The sequence below is a fragment of the Littorina saxatilis genome, linkage group LG9 (assembly GCF_037325665.1).
Source record: "Littorina saxatilis isolate snail1 linkage group LG9, US_GU_Lsax_2.0, whole genome shotgun sequence".
Classification (NCBI taxonomy): domain Eukaryota; kingdom Metazoa; phylum Mollusca; class Gastropoda; order Littorinimorpha; family Littorinidae; genus Littorina; species Littorina saxatilis.
Window position 1 is genome coordinate 16,681,819 of NC_090253.1, and position 24,626 is coordinate 16,706,444.

At 42.0% G+C, this 24,626-nt stretch overlaps 2 protein-coding genes across 5 annotated transcripts in view; one reads left to right on the top strand and one right to left on the bottom strand.

Annotated features, from left to right (window-relative positions):
* The window catches only part of LOC138975436 (uncharacterized), a 40,119-nt gene extending 37,513 nt beyond the window's left edge, over nt 1–2,606 (top strand). For all 4 annotated transcript variants that reach the window (XM_070348116.1, XM_070348115.1, XM_070348119.1 and 1 more), the window contains one exon: nt 1–2,606. In XM_070348116.1, the coding sequence (XP_070204217.1) occupies nt 1–225 (225 nt within the window). In that variant the 3' untranslated portion in view covers nt 226–2,606.
* Nucleotides 2,607–4,846: 2,240 nt separating this feature from the next.
* LOC138975438 (uncharacterized) overlaps nt 4,847–24,626 on the bottom strand; it is a 62,551-nt gene continuing 42,771 nt past the window's right edge. Inside the window, exons 2-4 of the mRNA XM_070348122.1 lie at nt 9,648–9,791; nt 8,658–9,003; nt 4,847–7,101 (exon numbers count right to left, since the gene is read on the bottom strand). Of these exons, the coding sequence (XP_070204223.1) occupies nt 7,089–7,101; nt 8,658–9,003; nt 9,648–9,791 (503 nt within the window). The 3' untranslated portion in view covers nt 4,847–7,088. The remainder of the gene's footprint in view (nt 7,102–8,657; nt 9,004–9,647; nt 9,792–24,626) is intronic.

A 24,626-nucleotide genomic window follows, 5' to 3' on the forward strand; every position in this document is an offset into this window, starting at 1 on the left:
GATGACGTATTGGACGTGCTAAGGGAGCTGACTCAGGCTTCACGCAGACACGCGCAGTTTGTCGACCGTCTCATCGACTTTGTCATCGAAAGAGCGCCTTGGATGATAGATGAATTAAACGCGTTGGAAGACGAGTCGGAACTCCCAGAGACTCCTCCCAAATCTCCCTCTGCTGCAACTGCCGCTGAAAGTGAATTTGACGAAGAAAATGCGATCATTGTGTGATGACGTTACTCTGACGAACGACGCTGTTCTATGACGTCGTAGATGTTGCTGACGAAGCTGGGCTGTGATTACCAAAGAGAGTGGACTGTGAACTCCCAGAAACTTCTGGTGAAAGTGAATTTGACGTGGAAAACGTCATCATTGTGTGCCGGGCTGATGTTACAGTGACGAACAACGGTGTGTAGTGACGTACTGGATTCTAATTTTGTTTTCTATGGTGATGCTGCTATGACGTAAGTGATGTCAACCAAGAGCCTTTAAAAAAAAAATTGGTTGAACGTTTTCCATGACGAATCTAAACTTTAAGAAACTCCTCCCAACTATCATCTTGCTGCAACTGCCGGTGATGGTCAAATTAAAACGCCATTATTTTGTGATGACGTTAATGTGTCGAATAACGCTATTTTGTGACGTCATTGATTCTACTCGAATCCCTCATAACGACGCCACTATCACGTCATTGAACGTTGGTTAATGGACTAGTTGAACGTTCTCCAGGACGAATCTCAAGTCACAGACATTTTTGCGTAATATTCACTTTCTGAAGGCAATGAATGAATTTACGAGGAAAACGTCATGATTGTGTGATGACATCATTCATTTCGACACCGCTGATGTCGACTGTCTTAGATGATATGGGGTTCAACCCCGCCCTGCGTCTGTGTGCGCTACATCTTCTGTTGATTGGGGAATTTTATGAGGATAATGCGGACGATGCTGACACCCAGTTACAAAGAAAAGCCTCTGTATGTCTCTCTTTGCTTGTGACCTCATGTGATCCTCAAACATCATAGGACCCTCCTTCTGACCAAGTCTCAAATAATTCTTCTTTTTTTTAAGCATAAAAAAACCATGACGTAATTATATCTACACACTGGGGAATGTTACGAAATTAACGAGGATAAAGCAATTATTCGTTTGTGACGACGTGTCCGTGACTGTGACGTAATAAGTAGCTGCTGTGTCATTGAGGACGATCTCCCGATAACGCTCCGTTTGAGGTTCGTCGTCATATTGAAGGAATCTCAAAATGTTAACTCTTTGCTCAGTATACGATGTCACTTCCACGGGGTTTATCCGGTAGATAGCTTCATTAAAACCACACAGGAGGCTTAGAGTAACAATACAAACACACTTCAAGACGAATCAAAACTACCCCGAAATCTCCCCTTGTCTTTGGCTGCAACTGCCTGTGATAGCGAGTTTCGGGAGGAATACGCCATCATTGCGTGATCACGTAATTGTCAAGTAAGTTAATTACATAAGCAACACACTCCCTTGGGCTTCACATGAGTTGTTTTCTCTTCAAAACTAATCAGAGATGTCACAGACTCTGACTCTTCTTCGTTTGCATTCCAGGGGTGATGACGTCACGTTGACATAAAGATGTTATGATACTTATCTTGTCAAGGAGGCTCTTGTAAACGAGTTTAGTGTGATATTAGTGCTGGACTCTCGACTATGAATCTGAGCTCCAAGAATCCTCCCCACACGACCAAATCCCCCATATTCTCTAGCTTCCGACGTCGATGAGGATGATGTCATTCCTTTTATGGTAATTGTGACGTAGGAAGTGATTGTAGCGTCATTAAAACCACACACACGCCTTGAAGTAATTAAACATTCTTTCAGACGAATCAGATATGGTTATGTAAAAACATGATTGTCAAAGGCAAGCAACCCGACATTACTATTATATGGAACAAAAGGTATTTGGCACTATTGCACATAGTCAGCGGAATGTGTGACGTGTTCAGATAATGTGTATGATGTATTTGCAGCAAATCATGAAGTGATGCTCGCCCTTGTTGTTGTCGTCACTGTGTCCCATGACGTCATATCAACTAAAAATGAAATCAAAATGGTGCCTCGGTGCTACAACGAAACATTCCTTTTTTTTTCTTTTTCTTTTTTTCTTTTTTATAGAATTACTCAGAACACGGGTCGCTATTGCGGCTCTAAGCGATTGGAAATAAAAAGATCAAATGGACTGGCTTAGTTAAACCTTCATAGAAAGCATTTACAACTTTCATGACGCGCGCCTGCTTATGTGTGTGTGTGTGTGTGTGTGAGTGTGTTTAAGTAACGGTACCACTACTACAGAGCGAGAGAGAGAGTGAGATTGAGTGAGAGTTCTTTTGTTCCGGCATGTGATGGAATATGTTTACGATCTATATGCTTCAGAGAAAAAAAATGATCTCAAGGTTGAATACTTTTCCCAATTTTGAAAAACTGCAAATATTGTGCTGCATATGATTGTAAGTTATTTATTGTGTATATATTTGCAGTCTTACGTGAACCTTGTCAGTCATTTGTAAAAAAACCAGAAATGTACACAGTGCCCGTTGCCTGTCTTTATCAGATTAAAACGTAAATCAAAACTCTTTGTTGTGTATATGTTGAAAGTGGAGTTTTGTTTAGTTGTTTTCCCTATTTGATGGCAAGATGCATGTTTGAGCAAATATATGTGTTTGTTCTATTCATGATAGGTTTTGGAGGCAATTCTCACATCAATTTGTCGCGCGCGCACGTACACACGCACGCATGCACGCACACACACACCCACATACACACACACACACACACACACACACACACACACACACTCACACACACACACACACACAGACTTACGCACGCAAAGAAAAAAAGGCAACTACTACAAAAATTCGATAGCTTTATTCTTGAGCACTTTTCTGCGTCCAAACAAAACAAGTTTCTCAATAATTAATACTGGATGCTTCGTAGTTTTGGATTGTCACTGAGGTAGAAGTAAGTGCAACTGGAGCGATATATTTCAGGTTTCATTTTAACTTTTGTTGATGAAGGTCGCTTTTTCTCTCTCAGTTAAATGCTTCTTATTCTTTTGGGTGTCAGAATACTGGTGCAAGATAACTCTTATTTACTGTTTGTGTGGATAATTAGAGTGTCAACTTCTCCTTGTAATAATTGTTATTTTCGTTGATTCCATTTTCGTTCATTTCATCGAAGCTGTCACGCAAGCTTAAACAAACACACGGGTAAACTGAGGCAGAGCGCTAAAATATTATTTGAGAAAGAAAGAGGCGCAAGAGCTCTAAATGTATATGTGCGGAACCCATCGTGTGGCACCTTAGAATTGAGGATGTAACGATCATCTTTTTGTTGTTGCTTTGAGGCTCTCGTTTATTTTGTAACCGTGTGCCGCAACACTACGATCACCTCGGGAAGCGAAGTGCAATCAAACAGGATTGAAAATGTTAGGACTAATTTCTTTGCCCTATATAAACTGATATGCAAACCCGAAGGTTTCCATGAACATACAGACAATCGGAAACCACCAGCCCCATCACAAACAGAATCTTAAAATCCACGGGTGTTGACTTTAAAGGCCAACAACTCGGGTGCAGAGTCTGCTGTGAAAGGAGCGGTAGCCTCCCCTGTCACAATTTCAATGCACGTTCTTCTCTTAGGTGCCAGGGGATTTGTTCCGCATACCTCTCGTTTTCTTATGTTACACATGTACACATGTTAAGTACAGGGTGACCCAAAAAAAGAGTACCCAAACAAAACGTCATAAATTGAACAAAAATAAAGCAATCTTCATAAAATGTATGTCCACACACAAGTAGCCTCTGCATGATTTGCACAGAAAATGTTAACGTTCTAGCTAGTCTTTCAGGAAAGTTATGCTCATTCTACAGAACATGCTCCAAATGGCCCGTATTTAAATCCCCCAGATTTCTATCTTTGGGGGTTCCTGAAAGACAACGTCTACAGGAACAACCCACAGACAATCGCAGAACTCAAGCGAGCCATCACAACAACCATTCGCGGAATCTCGCAACAGGAGTGTGTGCGGATGATTGATAACTTTGCGCGGCGAGTTCAAGTTTGCCTGAATCGGCGCGGAGGTCATTTGGAGCATGTTAATAATAATAATAATAATAATAATGGAAACTTATAGAGCGCTTACCTAGAAGCTCTAAGCGCTTTACAATGACATTGCTATACACATGTACAAAACCAAAATACAGCATTAAGACACAAAAAGAACAGGAGTACCAAAGCAAATTCATCGTTGAAGTCCATGCAGTCACAATAATACAAACCCACGCGTGCGCACGCACATACGCGTGCGCATACACACACACATGCTATCAACACACACATGCACAGATACACACGGACACACGTTCACACACACACACACACACACACACACACACACACACACACACACACACGCACACACACACACACACACGCATACAGACAGGCGCACACACATACATACAACACACACACATACACATGCACTCACACATGAATACTAATATACCTACACAATCTGCATACATGGCGTACACACACAAAAAAGCCGCAGATATAATCACAAAACCAAGCTCGTGCTTATGCACATCCATTTATCTAACTAGATAAACCGATTTGCAGTTTGCACAAGGAAAAGAGAAAAAGTAGCAGCACACGATTTCCAGATCACTGGCTGCTGCAGGGGTCACCAGACAGTTTGGGAGTTACTGGTTAGTCTAGAAAAAGCTGTGTGAATGAGCATAACTTTCCTGAAAGACAAGCTAGAACGCTAAAATTGTCTGTGCAAATCATGCAGAGGCTACTTGTGTGTGTAAATAACTTTTATGAAGATTGCTTTATTTTTGTTCAATTTATGACAATTTGTTTGGGTACTCTTTTTTTGGGGGGTCACCCTGTACTAGTGTCTCTTTGTTTCTCACACGAAGAAACTGCTCTAATTTTTCTCTCTAGTTCTTCGTTTTTCCTCCTTCAGATGTAACAATGAATGACAAGATCTGCCCACGTAGTCATAAATGAAATAAACCGCAAAGAAGAAATAACTAATGGTAAAGTAAATTAATATTTAATTTAACCCACTAATATAATAAACACCCAACGAAGAGAGGTCGTTGGAGACAGTGGGTCGCTTTGGAAAGGTGAATGATGTAGACAAAACAAAAATCGTTGGGGATCCGTTGGGATGGTTGTAATCGGTAGGTTGTCGTTCTCAAGAGGGGGTCGCAAGGGCAGGTTCCACTCCACTACTACTATTATTAATACCGTGCACTACTGCCACTACCGGCACGGTTGGCCTAGTGGTAAGGCGTCCGCCCCGTGATCGGGAGGTCGTGGGTTCGAACCCCGGCCGGGTCATACATAAGACTTTAAAATTGGCAATCTAGTGGCTGCTCCGCCTGGCGTCTGACATTATGGGGGTTAGTGCTAGGACTGGTTGGTCCGGTGTCAGAATAATGTGACTGGGTGAGACATGAAGCCTGTGCTGCGACTTCTGTCTTGTGTGTGGCGCACGTTAAATGTCACAGCAGCCCTTCGTGGTCGGCTGGGCGTTAAGCAAACAAACAAACTACTGCCACTACTACTACTACTACTATCACAACCACCACCACTTCTGCTTCTACTATTAGTGTTACTGCTGCTGCTACTGCGGCTACTACTACTACTACTACTACTACTACGGCGACGACGACGACGACGACGACGACTATCACTCATTCCCACCGCTTCGAACAACAACGACATCAACAACAGTCGAAAAAATGTAGCTGCACATTGCACACATGCAATTGAATGGCATTTCAAACAGAACGGTGGATAAACAGCATTACAGCTATGTTTACGCCAAAAACGCACATAATTGGTTTCTAGTGACGAGTATCTATAGTGTCATTTTGGTGTCAGAACTGAGAAACTTTCCAATCCAGAGACGAGCAGCCTGCATGTCTAGAGGCACAGATTTGAAATCGCACGGACAACTGCAGAGTTTGGGGTTTAGATTGATGATTGATGACACCACACACAAGGAATGCCTTAGAATTAGAACGTTTGAACGTACTCGAGACCACGTACTTGACAGAGTGTTTGTTTACGGTTTGTTAGGCGCTTCTGCACTGAATAAAATGTGACGACGAAAGTCGGTCGAGGCTATTTTACGTAGGAGATTGGGTATCGACAACCGTTCGCCAAATAAAATTCATTTAATTAATTAATTAGCCTAGTTATGGACCACTAGCACAGCGAATGTCCCCTGAATGTTCCCCAAAATGGCGCCTCAGATAGTAGGCCTTTTAACAGGAACAGTCACCACATAAATACCACAAAACAATAAAAACAACAAACAAACAAACAAACAAACAAGCACGAGAACAAAACAAATAAAACATCTAAGCGAACTCACTAATGACAAAAATTAACTACATGGACAGAAACTTGTTACACGCCTTTTGAGTTGTTATTTCAAGGTGGATCCAAAACGAAAACACACTCTGCCTCCAAGTACACGTATCCTTTCAATCTGTTTGCAAAAAGTTAACCGATGCAGTCGATATCTCTTCCTTCAGGAGGTAACAAATACAGATGAAGTTTATATTACAGTCATGTTCTAGCACAGTTAACTGATACTTTATTTTCAAATTTCAAACTTGTTGCCATCAAGTTGAATTATATATGAAGTTTACGGTGCAACGTTTTCAGTTCCATGCGTGTTGAAGAAGTGTGTGAAACTGTGTGTATTGCGCAGCCCATCTAACTCTTGAAGACGACATCGACGTCATCGTCGTCCAGCAGAGGTAATGATGAAGTTGACGATACTGTTGTAATAAAGAAGTTCTTTGCCAAAACATGTATCTTCGTGTAAATTTTTATGAATTTACAATATATATTTTTGTACGGTTTACCGTACTGTAAGCAATTGAGGTTCAAGAGGTTTCTTGATGAAGTTTTTATGGGTCATGGGTAGACCGCCGGACACACGCACACTCACTAGCGACTTCTAAATCCGAAGCCTGTAGCCATGTAGTGATGCGTTGCAACCGCCAGGCATTGTCCAAGGACTACTTTTTGAACCTGAAAAAAAGTTAAGAGAGTACAGTGAGATATCTTCCAGAAAGAAAAGGTAGAAACATTTAAAGGCACAGTCAGCCTCCCGTAAACCATCACAGACACTGTCAGGCTTTTACACACATTACAAACACCCTTTCATTTAAACACTCACCGCTTGAGAACATCCCAGGTGCCCTGCGTAAAGAGCGAGCAATTTTCAAAGAATTTATTTTTGCGTGGTTTATCTTACCCCTGAGCCATCGTGAACCCGTGTGATCCAGTTTCCTTTTTTTCACAATTTAGTCGTCAGTTTGTGATTTCAATACGACTCGCTGTAAGATTATTTGCAATAGCATGTTATTGTGTACCTCTGAATCTAAAACGCAACAAACGGCTGCGAGTCACACGAACTAGAGCGGTGGTGGGGACCGTTCAGAGGAACTGGTGCTATGCAGAACCGTCGTCTGCTACGAGAAAGACGTTTTGCGTGACACATTTCCGGGCTTTTCTTTTTTCTAATTTTCAAAACTTCGAATTGTACTGATCTTGTCTTGATGAAAAAAGATTTCTTTTATGATTTAAGAATGTTTATGTAACAAGCTGTCAATTTATCATTTAGATTTTAAAAGTTAGGTCTAGCGGTAAAACGAGGCGCCTGATAGTCCGTTCGGATAGTCCACGAAAATAAATTCTTTGAAAATGTCTCACGCTCGACAGAAAGCAGCCAGGATGTTCCCGTTCGGTGAGCGTTCAAATGGAAGTATGCTTGCACTGTATGTAGAGGCTCAGGGAGCTCAGTGATGGTTTACGGGAGGCTTACTGTGCCTTTAAAGAAGATAAAGAAGAGCTGTAAATGAAAAACAACTCAACGGCCTTCTAAAACTGCAGCTAAACTAGTGTTTTAGTAAAAGCAACACACACACACACACACACACACACACACACACACACACACACACACACACACACACGCACGTACGCACACACATACACGCACGCAGGCATGCACGCACGCACGCACACACACACACACACACACATGCACGCACGCACGCACGCACGCACGCACACACACACACACACACACATACACACACACACACACACACACACACGCACACACACGCACACACACAAACGCACGCTTAAACACCACCACCTTCGTCTCGATTCCCATTTTACCGGAAAACATGTAGTCAAAACGGGACTAGTTGCACAACAGACACCGGCACGGTTGGTCTAGTGGTAAGGCGTCCGCCCCGTGATCGGGAGGTCGTGGGTTCGAACCCCGGCCGGGTCATACATAAGACTTTAAAATTGGCAATCTAGTGGCTGCTCCGCCTGGCGTCTGGCATTATGGGGTTAGTGCAAGGACTGGTTGGTCCGGTGTCAGAATAATGTGACTGGGTGAGACATGAAGCCTGTGCTGCGACTTCTGTCTTGTGTGTGGCGCACGTTATATGTCAAAGCAGCGCCGCCCTGATATGGCCCTTCGTGGTCGGCTGGGCGTTAAGCAAACAAACAAAAGCACAACAGACAACACAGAAATGCCAGATAAAAACATCACACTATCCACTCACATAAAAATATCGTCCGGATCCCCAACACCAGCACCAGACGAAGACGACAAAGACGAAGACGAAGCCTCTTCAATCGCCTCCGCCGCTCGTTGCATCATATTCATCAACCTTTCAGCTCGGTTTGCATGCTCGAGTGACGTCACTTCCTCTTCCGCCCCGTCTCTATCCTGTTGTCTGTCATGTTCCATCAGATGAGATGCCGGGCTGCTACCCCCCGAACGTTTGAAGTAGCCAGTGTCCACCAGGCCTACGCAGTCCGCGTAGAGTCGCCAATCCGCGCGTAGTTGGTTGTATAGATTTGGGTTGGCCTCGCGTAGAAGGCCCAGTAGGTAGTTGACGTCTTTTCCTGGTGTGGGATTATATAAGGAATAAGGTTGATTATTGCACAAATGATGATGATGATGATGATGATGATGATGATGATGATGATGATGATGATGATGATGATGATGATGATGATGATGATGATGATGATGATGATGATGATGCCTTCAATGCAGATCTGGAAGTTTTTGTTGAATCAGTTTCCTATCCGACGCCTATGTCAGTCTAATAACAAAATCCCCCCCTCCCCCCCTAGCCCTCCCTAAAACAAAAATCAACTCTAGGCATGAAAGCAGCCATGATATTTTTAGTATGTGTCAGGGCTGGCCGAGTGTGACGGGCTTCCGAAAAGAGACATGGGTACATTGCCTTGTCCCCCGGATGCTGCTGAAATTTAGAATTGAACGGAGTTTTTTTTTTTTTTTTGGGGGGGGGGGGGGGCCGGGGGCAAAGGGTTTACTTGCCAGGTGAGAGGGGGGGGGGAGGGGAGTCTTCCGAAACCCAGGAACCCCTGTTTAGATCCAACCCTGTGTGTTCAAGTGAAGGAATATATGGTCTTATGCCAATTAAAAGCTTGACCAGGTCTAAGATGGTGAGCAGAATCTTTTACACGTTAAAGAGTTTGTCTTTAACGCTCTGCATGGCATCGCCTCTCCAAACACCCACCTAGTACTCTGGCGAGAGGCCTGAAGCGGGCTAGCGGGTTGTGACCACAGGGGTGTCCGGGTACCACGTGACACAGGCACAGGTAGATGAAGAAAATCTTCAGCAGGTCTCCTCGCTTCACCATCGTCCTTAAAGACAGCGCACCTGCACACACAGTGACGTCAGTGGCGATTACGTCATGAATAGAAATGTCAAAAATATCACCAGCAGCAAGGTACAACACAAGTTTAATGAGGTTTGGTTCTCGATATATTGGTATACATGTCCAGAAATTCAACATCAACAACCTTAGCAACGACAACAGAAGTTTTATGACGTTTCGTACACGATTGCATAATTGGTATAAACAACTGCGCAGCTCTCATTGTATTTCGCGCCATATCTACTTGTTTCAGTGAGCCTACAATGTGACGTCATTTGTAAGTGCGTCACGCAGGCACAAAAACCATAATATTATATCTACAGGTGGCATCCTTTCCTTCCTTGGTACTTTGTGAACCTCTGGAACGAAGATGTACCTACCAACACAGTGGAGTCAGTCAATATTGTGAAACAGACTCAAACACCTAGACATAGATATATACCCGTCCCAGACAGACAGCCACACACCCAGCCACAGCCACAGAAACGGAGACACAAACACACAGATGCACACACGCGCACGCACCTGTTTTTGTGTTGGGATGCACGCGTTCGCGCTCGTGTGTGTGTGTGTGTGTGTGTGCGTGCGTGTGTGTGTGTGTGTGCGTGCGTGTGTGTGTGTGCGTGCGAGCTCGCGACTGAGCGTGCGTGCGTCATTGCGTGCCTTCATGCCTAACTACATGCGTCCGTATGCTAGCGAGTGCCACTTGTATGCATCCGCATAGGCGGCTACTCTTGATGGCGGCCGCTCATGTCCCATTGGACATAGACTATAGTAATATTCTTCCATACAGACCAATTCATAAAGCGTATCTTGACGACCTAAAGGTTCATCGTCCCCCAAACAATCATAAATGCACGACGCGGTCACAGACATCTCCAACAATAAACCACGATTGCTTATCGTCTGTGGTGCTTACTTGAAAGCTGGCATTGTCTTTATTTTCATGTGTGTGTGTGTGTGTGTGTGTGTGTGTGTGTGTGTGTGTGTGTGTGTGTGTGTGTGTGTGTGTGTGTGTGTGCGTGTGTTTGTACATGCGTGTGTGATTGCGTGCCTGCGTGTCTGCCTTACTGTCTGCCTGTCTTCGTGCTTTTAGTGAAAGTGTATGTGGTCATATTCGTTGTCCTTGTCATTGTTGTTTAACAAAAAAAACAACGTCTTTGTTGTGCTTGCGTTTGCCCACTCCCCCCCCCCCCTCCCCCTCCCCTTTCCTTATTTTGTTGTTGTTGTTGCTTTCCAGCTTGTTTTGTCCCCCCCCCTCCCCCCCACCCCACTTTTATCCCTAAGACACCAGTTCCGCCGACTCAGACAACTGAATCAGATCGTCCCCGAAGACCTAAGGTCAAGAGAACGGTTAGCACCGATAAAAGACAAGGGTTTTTTTCCCACAGCTATAGGACAAGAGAAAAATAATTATGCAGATAAGAACGACAACCTCGGCGTCGAGGGAGTATGTCGCATAAGAGTTCTGGACCAGGCCTGCTTCGATTATCTCGACGGCTTTAGTACTGCTTAAACAACAAAAAGAGGAAGATCATAGACACAAGTGTTGAACTTTGACGTATATTACAAATCCAAAAACAAAAGACTGCCAACGTTCCGAAATTCAGAATCAAAAAGCAAGAACGTTCCAATAACCTACCTTTCTTTATTTGGTGTTTAACGTCGTTTTAAACCATTCAAGGTTATATCGCGACGGAGGGAAGGGGGGTGATGGGATAGAGCCACTTGTCAATTGTTTCTTGTTCACAAAAGCACTAATCAAAAATTTGCTCCAGGGGCTTGCAACGTAGTACAATAAGTACCTTACTGGGAGAATGCAAGTTTCCAGTACAAAGGACTTAACATTTCTTACATACTGCTTGACTAAAATCTTTACAAAAATTGACTATATTCTATACAAGAAACACTTAACAAGGGTAAAAGGAGAAACAGAATCCGTTAGTCGCCTCTTACGACATGCTGGGGAGCATCGGGTAAATTCTTCCCCCTAACCCGCGGGGGTTTCCAATAACCTAACTTTCTTTTTTTTAAATTTTATTTCGTGAATTACAAAGCCAACACAACTAGCAAGTGTTGCATAATCACCATGCATAATGCTCAGACTCGCGAAGTGCTTGTTAAAGTTATCATCAAAATCGAATTTTGAAATGATTGAGTTCTTTTTAAGACGTCGGTCACGTTCAGAAACCCAGATTTGGTTAAATGTCAAAACGGATACCATAAAGCCCCTGGAAGCGTGACTGGACCATAGTCAAATGAGACACATCCGCTTTTAAAAAACAAACATATTTTGTACTCAAAATGCTGCTTAAAAAAAAAAGGAAAAAAAAGGCATCACAGTGCTACATTTGTATTGGCTATTTCAATTAATGGACGTTTAGCTTGTGATTTTAAACGCGTACGTTTTAACTTTTAATATTTTTGCTTGTATTGTCCTTGACGAGTAGGCGGTTTAATAACAGATGTACCGTCGGATACAAGAGTTGGAAGACAAGCAGGTTATGACGACAGACTATTGCCAAAAGTGCAAATAACTAATATGGTTGTGATATTCGTTGTTATCATTAATATTAACAAATGTCATGATGCAGTCAACAATATCACTGAGTAAAAATTAAAAATATCACTTTAGGCGCTACTCTGCCGTCAGTGAAATGCGGATGAGGACTTTCGGAGTGACAATCGTGCGTGCATGAAAACATCAGAACTTGACCGAGAGTTCAGTATTGTACAAGAGGGGGTGCTTGAACAAAGCACTCTTGTTAGAACGGTATCATAGATAAGCATTTTTAAATATACAGCGCACGCACAGTGGAATAAGCATTAGCAATCGGAAGGAAGAGAGATAGGAAACCACTGAAACAAACAAAACTCTGGTCAAACTTGTGAATCACCAAATTATGGGGATTTTGTTGGAGACAATTTTGTCTGATTTGACCACCCGACGGCACAAGTTCTCAGAAAATGTTCCCTTGAATCGTTTATAAAAAATATAAAAATAAAAAGTGGGAGGGGGGGGGGGGGGGGCGAAAGAAAGGAAAGATACTTGACGGATTGTTAACATTAAAAACAACAGTTACTTGAGGGCTGTTGTATACCTGCAAAACAAGGTGGGTAATTCTCTTGCATTACCCACATACTACAAGAGTAGCTCCCCCTGACACGCCTGAGATTTCCCCAATGGCATGGGGAGAAGGAGCCATCTTTGACGCCCCGACATGGCGGTGATAGCGGTTTATTCCCTTAGAGCACCAAAACGTCCTTCGTGAAAATTCTGACCAATACGTGTAGCATATATCTTGACCTTTCCTAAGGTGATGTCGGTTTAACGTCAAGGGAAACGGTCGTTAGAAATTAGTCCTGGACGGTAATTTACTGTTGATGTTAAATTCGATTTGAAGGACACGTTTAGAATGAGACATCATATGCGTATACGCCTTTAGACCTGCTCTAAAGTAAGGGCACATGCATATGAGTACAACAGCCCCCCCCCCCCCCCCCACCCCCACTCCTCTCTCTCCCTGTCTCTGTCTGTCTGTCTTGTCTGTCTGTCTGTCTGTCTGTCTGTCTCTCTCTCTGTCTCTGTCTCTCTCTTTCTCTTTCTCTCTCTCTCTCTCTCTCTCTCTCTCTCTCAACCCTCGAAAAATAAAATTTGATTTGATTTGATTTGATTTGATTTGATCTCTCTCTCTCTCTCTCTCTCTCTCTCTCTCTCTCTCTCTCTCTCTCTCTCTCTCTCTTCTTTCACTCTCACGCGGTCTCGCACCACGCGCGAACGCGCGCACGTGCGCACAGTATCTCCTTCCCTTAAAGAACACACACACAGCATTTTTAGAACGCTACTGTTTCTTTTGCAATTTTCTTTCCCGAAAAAGAAACCACGTCCAATCTTTTTCTAGTAACCTAATGTCGCATTCGTTTCCTCGCATCAGCGGGATCATTGTTGTGTTTGAAAACCTTTCTTTAGACCTGTTTTATTTTACTGGGCGTTTAATGCTTGTCTACAGTGCTCTAATTCTTTTTCAAAACAGCATGCGTACAAAAATACCTTTAAAATTTACTTTAATTACCGGCCTTGTTCGTTTGTCCTTCAAATGAAGAAGAAAAAAGAATCAATGCAAGGTAATGAATAAATTAATCAATAGTAACAGCTATTGTGTTTTCAGCGTAGCAATAGGGTCCGATATTTAGACGAGACAAGTATAATGCCGACGAGTCGAAGACGAGTCGCATTATACTTGTTCGAGTCTAAATATCGGACCCTATTGCTACGCTGAAAACACAATAGCGATTATATAGCTGTTCTGACCTTGATTTGTTGTTCCAAACTTACAAAATGACAGTTTTTGCGTCGAAGCGTTGATCTCAGGTTTTGATAGCAGACGCCGTTTCTTGTGCGCATTAGTTTTGACAACACAGCTGTTAAACAGCTTTTTATTAGTTCATTCGAATAGGACAAAAAGAAGTTTGAGTTTTTTTAATTTTGAACAAGACTACTTATGAAGAAGACCAAAACACAACATAAACGGAAAACTAGAAACAACTGAAGAACTAGGATGCAACAAGGGGAGGAGAAGAGAACAGCTAATCGCGAGCAGACGGCAGCGAAGTTTTCAGTTTGGGTGAATGGCATTTATACTTGTCTCGTCATGAAGCGAATTTGTCAACCTCAGTTATAAACGACTACATGAATGTTAGTGCCATGGGTTGTACATCAATACTTCAGAGGGGAAGTGGGGTATTTAGTGTGGAGTTACGAGATAAGAAAAGCCGAATGCGAAAGTTTGTTTCAGTCGGAACTCAGCTCACACAGGCACACACAAACGGCTGTTCCGTTTTATTCCCCTGTTTGTACTACATCTTTCAACTAATAAAAAGCTGTTTAACAGCTGTGTTGTCAAATCGAGTATTTTTCCAAAGTCAGTGTGGCGCCTGCGCAAAACTAATACGCATAAGAAACGGCGTCTGCTATCAAAACCTGAGATCAACGCATCGACGCAAAAACTGTCATTTTGTAAGTTTGGAACAACAAATCAAGGTCAGAACAGCTATATAACCGCTATTGTATTTTCAGCGTAGCAATAGGGTCCGATATTTAGACTCGAACAAGTATAATGCGACTCGTCTTCGACTCGTTGGCTTTATACTTGTCTCGTCTAAATATCGGACTCTATTGCTACGCTGAAAACCCAATAGCTGTTAATATGTACATGTATTTGATAATATATGAATAAATAAATAAATACATAAATAAACATATACATAAATAAATAAGTAAATAAATAATGATAATAATAATCAGGGTATTTTTAGGGCGCAAATCCTAAAATAGTTCTAAGTGCCTAATATAAATAATAAATAAATAAATAAATAAATAAATACAAACATAAATATGTACATAGGTAGAAATGCTGATCAATACATAAATAGATCGATAGACAGATAGATATATGTGGACATAAGCTATCAAAAGACAACAGCCTGGATACTCTGGGACATTTTTTGTTGAATCAATTTTGTTAATAACACCTCTGTCAATCTGCTAACTTAATTCAGCATAAAAACTACTGTTTTGCACAAAAAAGCAGCCAAGCTGGTGATTTTTCAATTTTGTTATCCAACATGAAGCCTGGACAGATATGTGGCAGTACGCGGGAACGAGAGCATCTTTCAATGATACAAGACAATCGCACCAAATAGAGAAAACAATGCAAAACCAGCTGGCTACTTGCGCACGACTTATCGGGGAAAAACAAGCACGTCAATAATGTTTTGATTGTGGCATTAATGATCATTATTTATCATGAAAAGCATCTGACTCAACCAAAAGAGATAAAAGAAAACAAAATTCCAACAAGTGCGAATAATCATAAGCGCATAGATGAATACGTATGAAAACACCAGAAAGAAAGAGAGAGAGAGAGAGAGAGAGAGAGAGAGAGAGAGAGAGAGAGAGAGAGAGAGAGAGAGAGAGAGAGAGAGAGACAGACAGACAGACAGGCAGACAGACAGGCAGACAGAGACAGACAGACAGACAGATAGAGAAAGGGAGAGAGAGAGAGACAGACAGAGATAGTCAGACAGGCAGACATACACACATCCATCCATCCATCCATACATCCATCTATACATACATACATACATACATACATACATACATACATACATACATACATACATACAGACAGACAGACAGACAGACAGACAGACAGACAGACATGCATACATACATACATACATACATACAGACAGACAGACAGACAGACAGATAGACAGACAAGTAGGCACACAGACACAAAGAGGGGCGGACAGAAAGACAGGCGAACAGATAAAAAGACAGAGAGAGAGCACAGATAAAACATTTCTAATCACCTTAAACAGTGTGGAAAATCGCCGCAGCCAGTCAAACAGAACTTCCCGTCACAAAACCAATTTTGTCACACCGCTGTAGGTAAGGGCCATACCATATCACACACAAAAAACAGCACACACTTGCTAATAACAAACTTCTGACTACATTTATCGACTTAGGACCTCTGCTGGTTTGCAAATCTAACTTCTCTTTTCTCTTGGCACAGAAATATTTAGAAGCATTATAAATATTCCAGAATCTTTTCTTTACGAAACTTGTCCTTCTTTGCATGCAGCCTATTGGTCGCGCTTCCTAACAGAGCTGCCCTCACGAAGTTTCGCACCTATCCGAAGGTAGTGTTGGGTTATTGGCCTTTTATGAATTCTACCCGCTGCGCTTGCGCAGTTAGGGACGGCTGGTCGCCGAAACGCATGACGAAAGAGACGTTAGTCATTACCATGTTTAAAATGTGACATCCTATACAAGACGTACACATGTGACGACAGTTGCATGTGTAGAAAGTGCTTTGGAATGCTGCTTGCTGCCAGAGAAAATGAAAGCATATCACCAATGAATCCTTTACGTTTTTACGTGTTGAGATTCGAACTGTGCTAATGGGCAGAATATACCTGCGCAGTTTCAGCGGCACAGACGACGCACGGCCTATTATTAATGCTGCGATAGGGATTATGACGAGTACTTGGCCTGTTTTTCTTTCATACAAGGTGTAGCGGGCTGGGATAAACTGCAGTTCGTCGTCGGTCCTGTTGAAGTTACATAATTATGTGAGCGGAGCCCCTTAGATACAGACCACGACTGTACTACGTTGCAAGCCCCTGCAGCAAATTTTTGATTAGTGCTTTTGTGAACAAGAAACAATTGACAAGTGGCTCTAGCCCATCTCCCCCCTTTCCCCGTCGCGATATAACCTTCGTGGTTGAAAACGACGTTAAACACCAAATAAAGAAACAGACCACGACAGTTAAACGAAGCCCGCGCACGCGTCTCACGACTGTCGAGAGTTTTAACGCTTTAACATGTTGCATGTCCGCGTGTGGGATGTCTACGTTACTTTCCTCTGCCTGATCTTACAGCAGTCTTGCAAAAACGTGGGTGGAGGTGGGTTGAAGCTGACTTTTTGTTGTATCATACCTTATCCGGAGCATTTCATTATTCTCATCGTCGGGTATCTTGTCTCCAAGGGTTCGAGTCTCCAAGGGCGATGTCGACAGACCCATACGTGGCACACGTGCTCGACCACTGAACATAGTGTACGACTGACAGGGAGCCCGAAGGGAGACAGCTGGGTTGACCAAATCTGATGCCATAAATCTTCATTCATGTTATCGACCTTTCGCAACCATAATGCTCTACTCCCCGATTAAATCGCTAAACAACGTCCGAGGTGGAAGTATGGGAAATCATATGCACACGTACAATATAAACATTGTAAATTCAGTCTTGGGTGATGTCAAGTGTAAGTAAATCCTTGTTTCCTAGTGCGTGAATAAACTCTGTTACTCTCGACTCAATTTCAAATCTGTGTCTCCAGGAACACTCCGGGGCGAATGCCCACTCAAAACACAGCCGTTTTCCATGTGAGTAACTGAGCGCTCAAACGTTTATTTTTAAGGTATTCCTAGTTTGTGGTCACATCCTGATATAAGTAGCTCTTTGGGCGATGAGAGGTTTTTGGTTTTTTTTTTTTTTTTTTTGTTTTGTTTTTGGGGGGGGGGGCTGGATTATATCACTTTAATGCCTTTTTCAATGGTGACAATCAGCTTACAGCGTCTTAGAAAGTCACTGTCCTGAAAGTTGCATACACCACTGGCTTCAGCACCACCATACTTCTACATCAGCAGAAGTACATCAATGTCGGTATATTTAGTACACGAAGGTGGACAGAACGGGTGGTAATTTCCCAGAATCTCTGCGGGAAGTGTACCATTCGACTTCGATGGCCCCTTTGGGACCATTTGTTACATCCTACCTTGCTGTCTCTGTGAGTGACAATAATTATTACGAAGGTATAGTCAGATGGAGGATTATTAGAGGACCCTCGTGTGTGTGAGTGTGTGTGTGTGTGTGTGTGTGTGTGTGTGTGTGTGTGTGTGTGTGTGTGTGTGTGTGAAGGCGTGTGTGTGTGCGTGCGTGCACGCGTGCGTATGTTTGTGCGTATGTGTGTGTATGTGTGTGCATGCGTGCGTGCTTGCGTGCGTACCTGCGTATCAATGTTTGAGTGTGTGTGTGTGTGTGTATGTGTGTGTGTGTGTGTGTGCATGTGTGTGTGTGTGTGTGTGTGTGTGTGGGGGTGTGTTTGTGTGTGTGTGTGTGTGTGTGTGTGAACGTGTGTGTGTGTGTGTGTGTGTGTGTGTGTGTGAACGTGAGTGTGTGTGTGTGTATGTGTGCGTGCGTGTAAGTGTTTGTAAGTGTGTGTGTATGTGTGTCCGTCCGTCTGTCTGTCTGTCTGACAGTATGCCTGTCTATCTGTGTGTCTGTATATATGTCACAGTGGAAATGAGAATCCAGTGAGATTCCGAATCGCACTAGTGGAGATTGGAATTCCAGTTTGCACTGGGGCAAACTAGAATTCTCATCTCCACTAGATATTTGTTAGTGAAGATTGGAATTCCAGTTTGCCCTAGTGCAAACGGTAATCCAGTTTCAGTGGAGATGGGAATTCCAGTTTTCACTAGGGGAAATAGGAATTGGGGGAAATAATGTGTTCAAAGGTTTATAATTGTTGTTAAAACCATTTCATCTTGAGTCATTTATTTGATTTCTGCCCATGTTTTATCACGTCCGGAATGTCCTACATGTCCATGACATTGGAAAACGATGTCGAAAAGTCTGTCCTGTGTGATGACTGGCTTGTTGGATTTTTTTTTTTTTTTGCAGTACACAATGTTCCTTGCACCAATTTCTTCCAATTTGAACTGTTTTTGGCTCCAGTGTTTGAATTTTGCTCCATGTTGGGATTTTTGTCCGGGGCTAGAATGCAGACACGCTTCAATCTTGTTGTACTTTTCTTGAGTTATACAAAATGCATCTTTTTTGTTTGTATCCAAAGATTCAAGATGCTGCTCTAAAAGAATATAAAATTTCTCCTTTTGCTCCATGATCCACTCTCTGAGTCAGTTTAGCAGAAATCAAACTGCAGCAAGTCAAAATTTCTAACTGAGTGGAGAAGACCAGTGTTCACTCTTTTTTAGGACTAAGAGTTCACAAAAGAAGTGAGAAGGCCAGACAGATAGACGACTGAGCGAACGTTCAGTAGTCGTGGTTTTACAATACAATACAATACAATAATACTGTCGGCTCTGATGTTCGAGGCCATCTCTCTCTCCCTCTCTCTCCCTCTCTCTCCCTCTCTCTCTCTGTCTCTCTCTGTCTCTCTCTCTCTCTCTCTCTCTCTCTCTCTCTCTCTCTATCTCTCTCTCTCTCTCTCTCTCTTTATCTCATGCTTCATCTTATATAAACTTTTAACTTTGTGATATGATTTGATGATATTGATAAAAACAACTTAGTGTGCGCAATTACTCTGTGTTGTTCGATTATATCAATTCAATAATATTTATTTTTATTTCTGCATTTCAATACCTGCAATGAGTATAAGCCTTAAAGTCATGAATGACTCAAGATAAAATGGTTTTAACAACAATGATAAACCTTTGAACACATTATTTCCCCCAATTCCTATTTCCCCTTGTGAAAACTGGAATTCCCATCTCCACTGAAACTGGATTCCCGTTTGCACTAGGGCAAACTGGAATTCCAATCTTCACTAACAAATATCCAGTGGAGATGAGAATTCTAGTTTGCCCCAGTGCAAACTGGAATTCCAATCTCCACTAGTGCGATTCGGAATCTCACTGGATTCTCATTTCCACTGTGACATATATATATATACATGAGCGAATACGAACACAATCATATCAGTATACTGCGAACATCGCTTTACCTTGCAGCCATGTCTTTGTCTGGGACACAATCTCTCCCAACCAAGAGCACCAACGTTGTTCCCATAGGACAATTCCTATCCTTTTCGCAATATGCATAAGCGAAGTGTCCCACTGCAGTCATACGAATTGATACCTCATTGTGTCCCAATATGGCTTTCCCTTTAACGGCCGCAGTACTAGTAGCATATTGTACAACAATGCATGCAAATGTAATCTGTAATGTTATAAAGATGTACAGACTAGGACTTTTTCTTCTTCTTCTTCAATATCAATCAATATGAGGCTTATCATAAGCGCGTATTCCGTGGGTACAGTTCTAAGCGCAGGGATATTTTTTTTTTTTGATTTCTTTTTGAAGATTATAAATAATTTTTGTCTTTGGACATTTAATTTGAATTTTGAGTTGAGAACAATAAAGAAGACATGTTCAATGTATGAAACGTATTACTTGTTGAGTTTGTATTCATTGGGCGGGGGTATAAATATCAATTTCACTTAAGATTTAGTATCATTGTATCAAAATATTGTTCCATTTACATACAGACATACACACAGACAGACGGACAAAGTGAATCCAGTATACCCCCTCCAACTTCATTGGGCTGGGGTATAAATATCAATATCAAAAAAAGATTTAGTATCATTGTATCAAAATATTGTTCCATATACATACAGACATACACACAGACAGATGGACAAAATGAATCCAGTATACCCCCCTCCAACTTCGTTGGGCTGGGGTATACATATTGTTCTATATCTGACAACATTTCACGGGTGAAGCAAGTTTACCTTTAGTAGAGTTTCAGAACAATCATGTAAATTAGTAAGCTTTCAGAACAATCACGTATGAGGGCTTACATGTTTACGATGAAATAAATAGTAGACTTTCAGAACAATCATGTAATAGTCACTTTTCAGAACAATCACGCGTAACACACGTACACTCGTGGTTTTTTTTGCACTAGTGGAATTTTACGTGTATGACCGTTTTTTACCCCGCCATTTAGGCAGCCATACGCCGTTTTCGGAGGAAGCATGCTGGGTATTTCCGTGTTTCTATAACCCACCGAACTCTGACATGGATTACAGGATCTTTTTCGTGCGCACTTGGTCTTGTGCTTGTGTGTACACACGGGGGTGTTCGGACTTCATTTTGGAGACGTTTACTGGCAAATTAGACGTTTACTGGCAAAGCTGCTTCCGGGCTCCCTTTATTAAAACTTTCAAAACTTCGAGCTGTACTGATCTTGTCTTGATGAAAAAAGATTTTTTTTATGATTTAAAAATGTTTGTGTTACAAGCTGTCAATTTATTATTTAGATTTTAAAAGTTAGTTCAAGCGCCAAAACGAGGCGTCCGATTGTGGTACCAGACAATCCGGCTTGCCACGCAAAAATAAATTCTTTGAAAAATGCTCGCTCTTTACTGAGGGCACCTAGGATGTTCTCAAGCGGTGAGCGTTTAAACGAAAGGGTGTTTGTACTGTGTGTAAAAGTCTGACAGTGTCTGTGACCAGAAACTGATGGTTTACGTGAAGCTGTGTGTGCCTTTAACTCAATGTGAGTGGTGGAACCTGCCGGACTCTTCAGCGTCAGAGTCACGATTTTTCCTCGAAATATTTTTCCAGTGCTGTCTGGTAAGTTACGCATATGTCTGGCAGACGACACCTGTTTGACTTTGAAAATCACATCCGGAATCTTGAAATTGAGAGCAGGGGCGGATCAGATCATTATTTAGAGGGGGTTCTAAATTTCTTTTAGGGACAGATCGATAAAAACAAGGAAAATGGAGCAATCTGAGCCATCATTTTTTCGTTATTTTCACATTTCTTTCTTTCTTTATTTTCTCTTTTTCTTTTCTTTTATTATTTTTTAGGCTTGGGGGGGGGGGGGGGCGCGGAAACCAGGAACCTCCCCCCCCCCCCCCCCCCTGAATCCGCCCCTGGAGAGCCAACTTCTTCTGCTGTCGTGAACGAGCAGTTGGTCGTGTTGCAGGTCTATAGATTAGATTGCTTTGAAGCTGGTTCAGTGTCTTTTTGTGTGGGTTTTTTTTTAAAGCCGATGCCGATTTCCTCCTTCCCCAACCCCCCCCCCCCCTCCCTTCCCCCGCCGCCTTTTTTATTTTAATTGTATCATATTTTAGATAACTGAACTTGGTTCAATGCAATCAAGTGAATGCAACACGACAGCCCCCACACTATCCCACAGGCTTGCTGTTGTTTTATACTTGTCAAGTTATTTAAACAAGTCGCGTAAGGCGAAAATACAATATTTAGTCAAGTAGCTGTCGAACTCACAGAATGAAACTGAACGCAACGCAACGCAGCAAGACCGTATACTCGTAGCATCGTCACTCCACCGCCCGTGGCAAAGGCAGTGCACGTGGAATTGACAAGAAGAGCGGGGTATTCGTTGCGCTGAGAAGGATAGCACGCTTTTCTGTACCTCTCTTCGTTTTAACTTTCTGAGCGTGTTTTTAATCCAAACATATCATATCTATATATTTTTGGAATCAGGAACCGACAAGGAATAAGATGAAAGTGTTTTTAAATTGATTTCGAAAAAAGAATTTTGATAATAATTTTTATATATTTAATTTTCAGAGCTTGTTTTTAATCCGAATATAACATATTTATATGTTTTTGGAATCAGCAAATGATGGAGAATAAGATAAACGTAAATTTGGATCGTTTTATAAGTTTTTATTTTTTTTTACAATTTTCAGATTTTTAATGACCAAAGTCATTAATTAATTTTTAAGCCACCAAGCTGAAATGCAATACCGAACTCCGGGCTTCGTCGAAGAGTACTTGACCAAAATTTCAACCAATTTGGTTGAAAAATGAGGGCGTGACAGTGCCGCCTCAACTTTCACGAAAAGCCGGATATGACGTCATCAAAGACATTTATCAAAAAAATGAAAAAAACGTTCGGGGATATCATACCCAGGAACTCTCATGTCAAATTTCATAAAGATCGGTCCAGTAGTTTAGTCTGAATCGCTCTACACACACACACACACACACACACACACACACACACACACACACACACACACACACACACACACACGCACATACACCACGACCCTCGTTTCGATTCCCCCTCGATGTTAAAATATTTAGTCAAAACTTGACTAAATATAACAAAAAGAGCACACAGCAGTAACAAGATTAGTACTTTCTTTATCAATATTTCGGCAGCGACAAACTGCCTTCTTCAGGATGTTATCATGAAAGTACGGAATGACGGCACGTGACGCACAGTGTATTCATGTGTCATGATGAATCATGACGTCAGATTTGTGTGTGGTCCAGTTATTGTAATTTTCAATGATTAGGAAAAAGAACAAATAATAAAATACTGTTTGAACCCGGTACGACTGTCATTTCTTGATTGAAAAATAAAACTCGCTGACACGTTCATTATTGCACCCTTCTTTGCAAGTTCATCCCACGAACGCAGAAGAAGAAAGAAGAAGCAAGTTCATCCCACCAAAAACCTCTGTTTGACCCTCTGAACTGACCGGGCGTTGCCTGTGTTGGACATGGTGCCTCTCCAAGGAAATCAGCCGCTAGCCAAGACCTCCATTTTGATACGTGTATTCTTCACTGACACTGACAGCTCGTCCTGTGCTAAGCCTCCATCAGCTGCTGATGACGTCACAACGTCCCAGAAGAAGAATCTTGATGATGCGTTTCCCTAACTTTACGGTTGGGGAATATTCTTGTCCGGGGGCTGCCTACCGCCGGAACATGTATAATCAATGTATATTACCCTCTGCTCGGAATATGTAAATAGTGCGTGGGCGTGTGCCGACGAAAACAAGAACATGCATAATGTAAGACATGTTGTATAATAATAGCCGATGTGATATCGCCCCCATGCAGCTAAACAGGTATGTGTAATGTAAAACTTTGTTATTGAACTCATATCGCATACATCACAGAAAAGGTATATGGGTTACTCTCCAGAGCTGTGTACCATTTCTGGACATGCATTTTCAGTCCTTTAAATTATTATAACGTAATGGCAACTAAATATAGACTGTAATCTATTCTCTTTACTTCTTTTCAGTAATACTCCAGTGAGATAATGATACAGACATGCAACAAAACCGAAGTGCTTAATTGTTGTTGTTGATTTTGTTAGTATTCAAATCTATATCACAACCTATCCATGTTACGCGCCTATTCAGACATGTTAACGCAAGCCATATGACAAGGTATCTGATGTCAATGGTAAAGATACAACAACAACAACAACAACAAAAACCAACAACAACAACAACAACAACAACAACAACTGACAGTACGTGTCACAATAGTGAACTCAATAGTCTCATATCTTGCAATACTACACCCGTTTCTGTAGTAAAGCCCAGACCGGAAGAGTTTTCCCAGACATGTTCCCTGTCACTAACCCACATACCTCATCGTCTGGAAGTTTTAGTTTCCATGTCTGGATGTGTATCTGGGTCGAAATTCGAACTTTGTTCATTTCCTATTTCATTGTCTG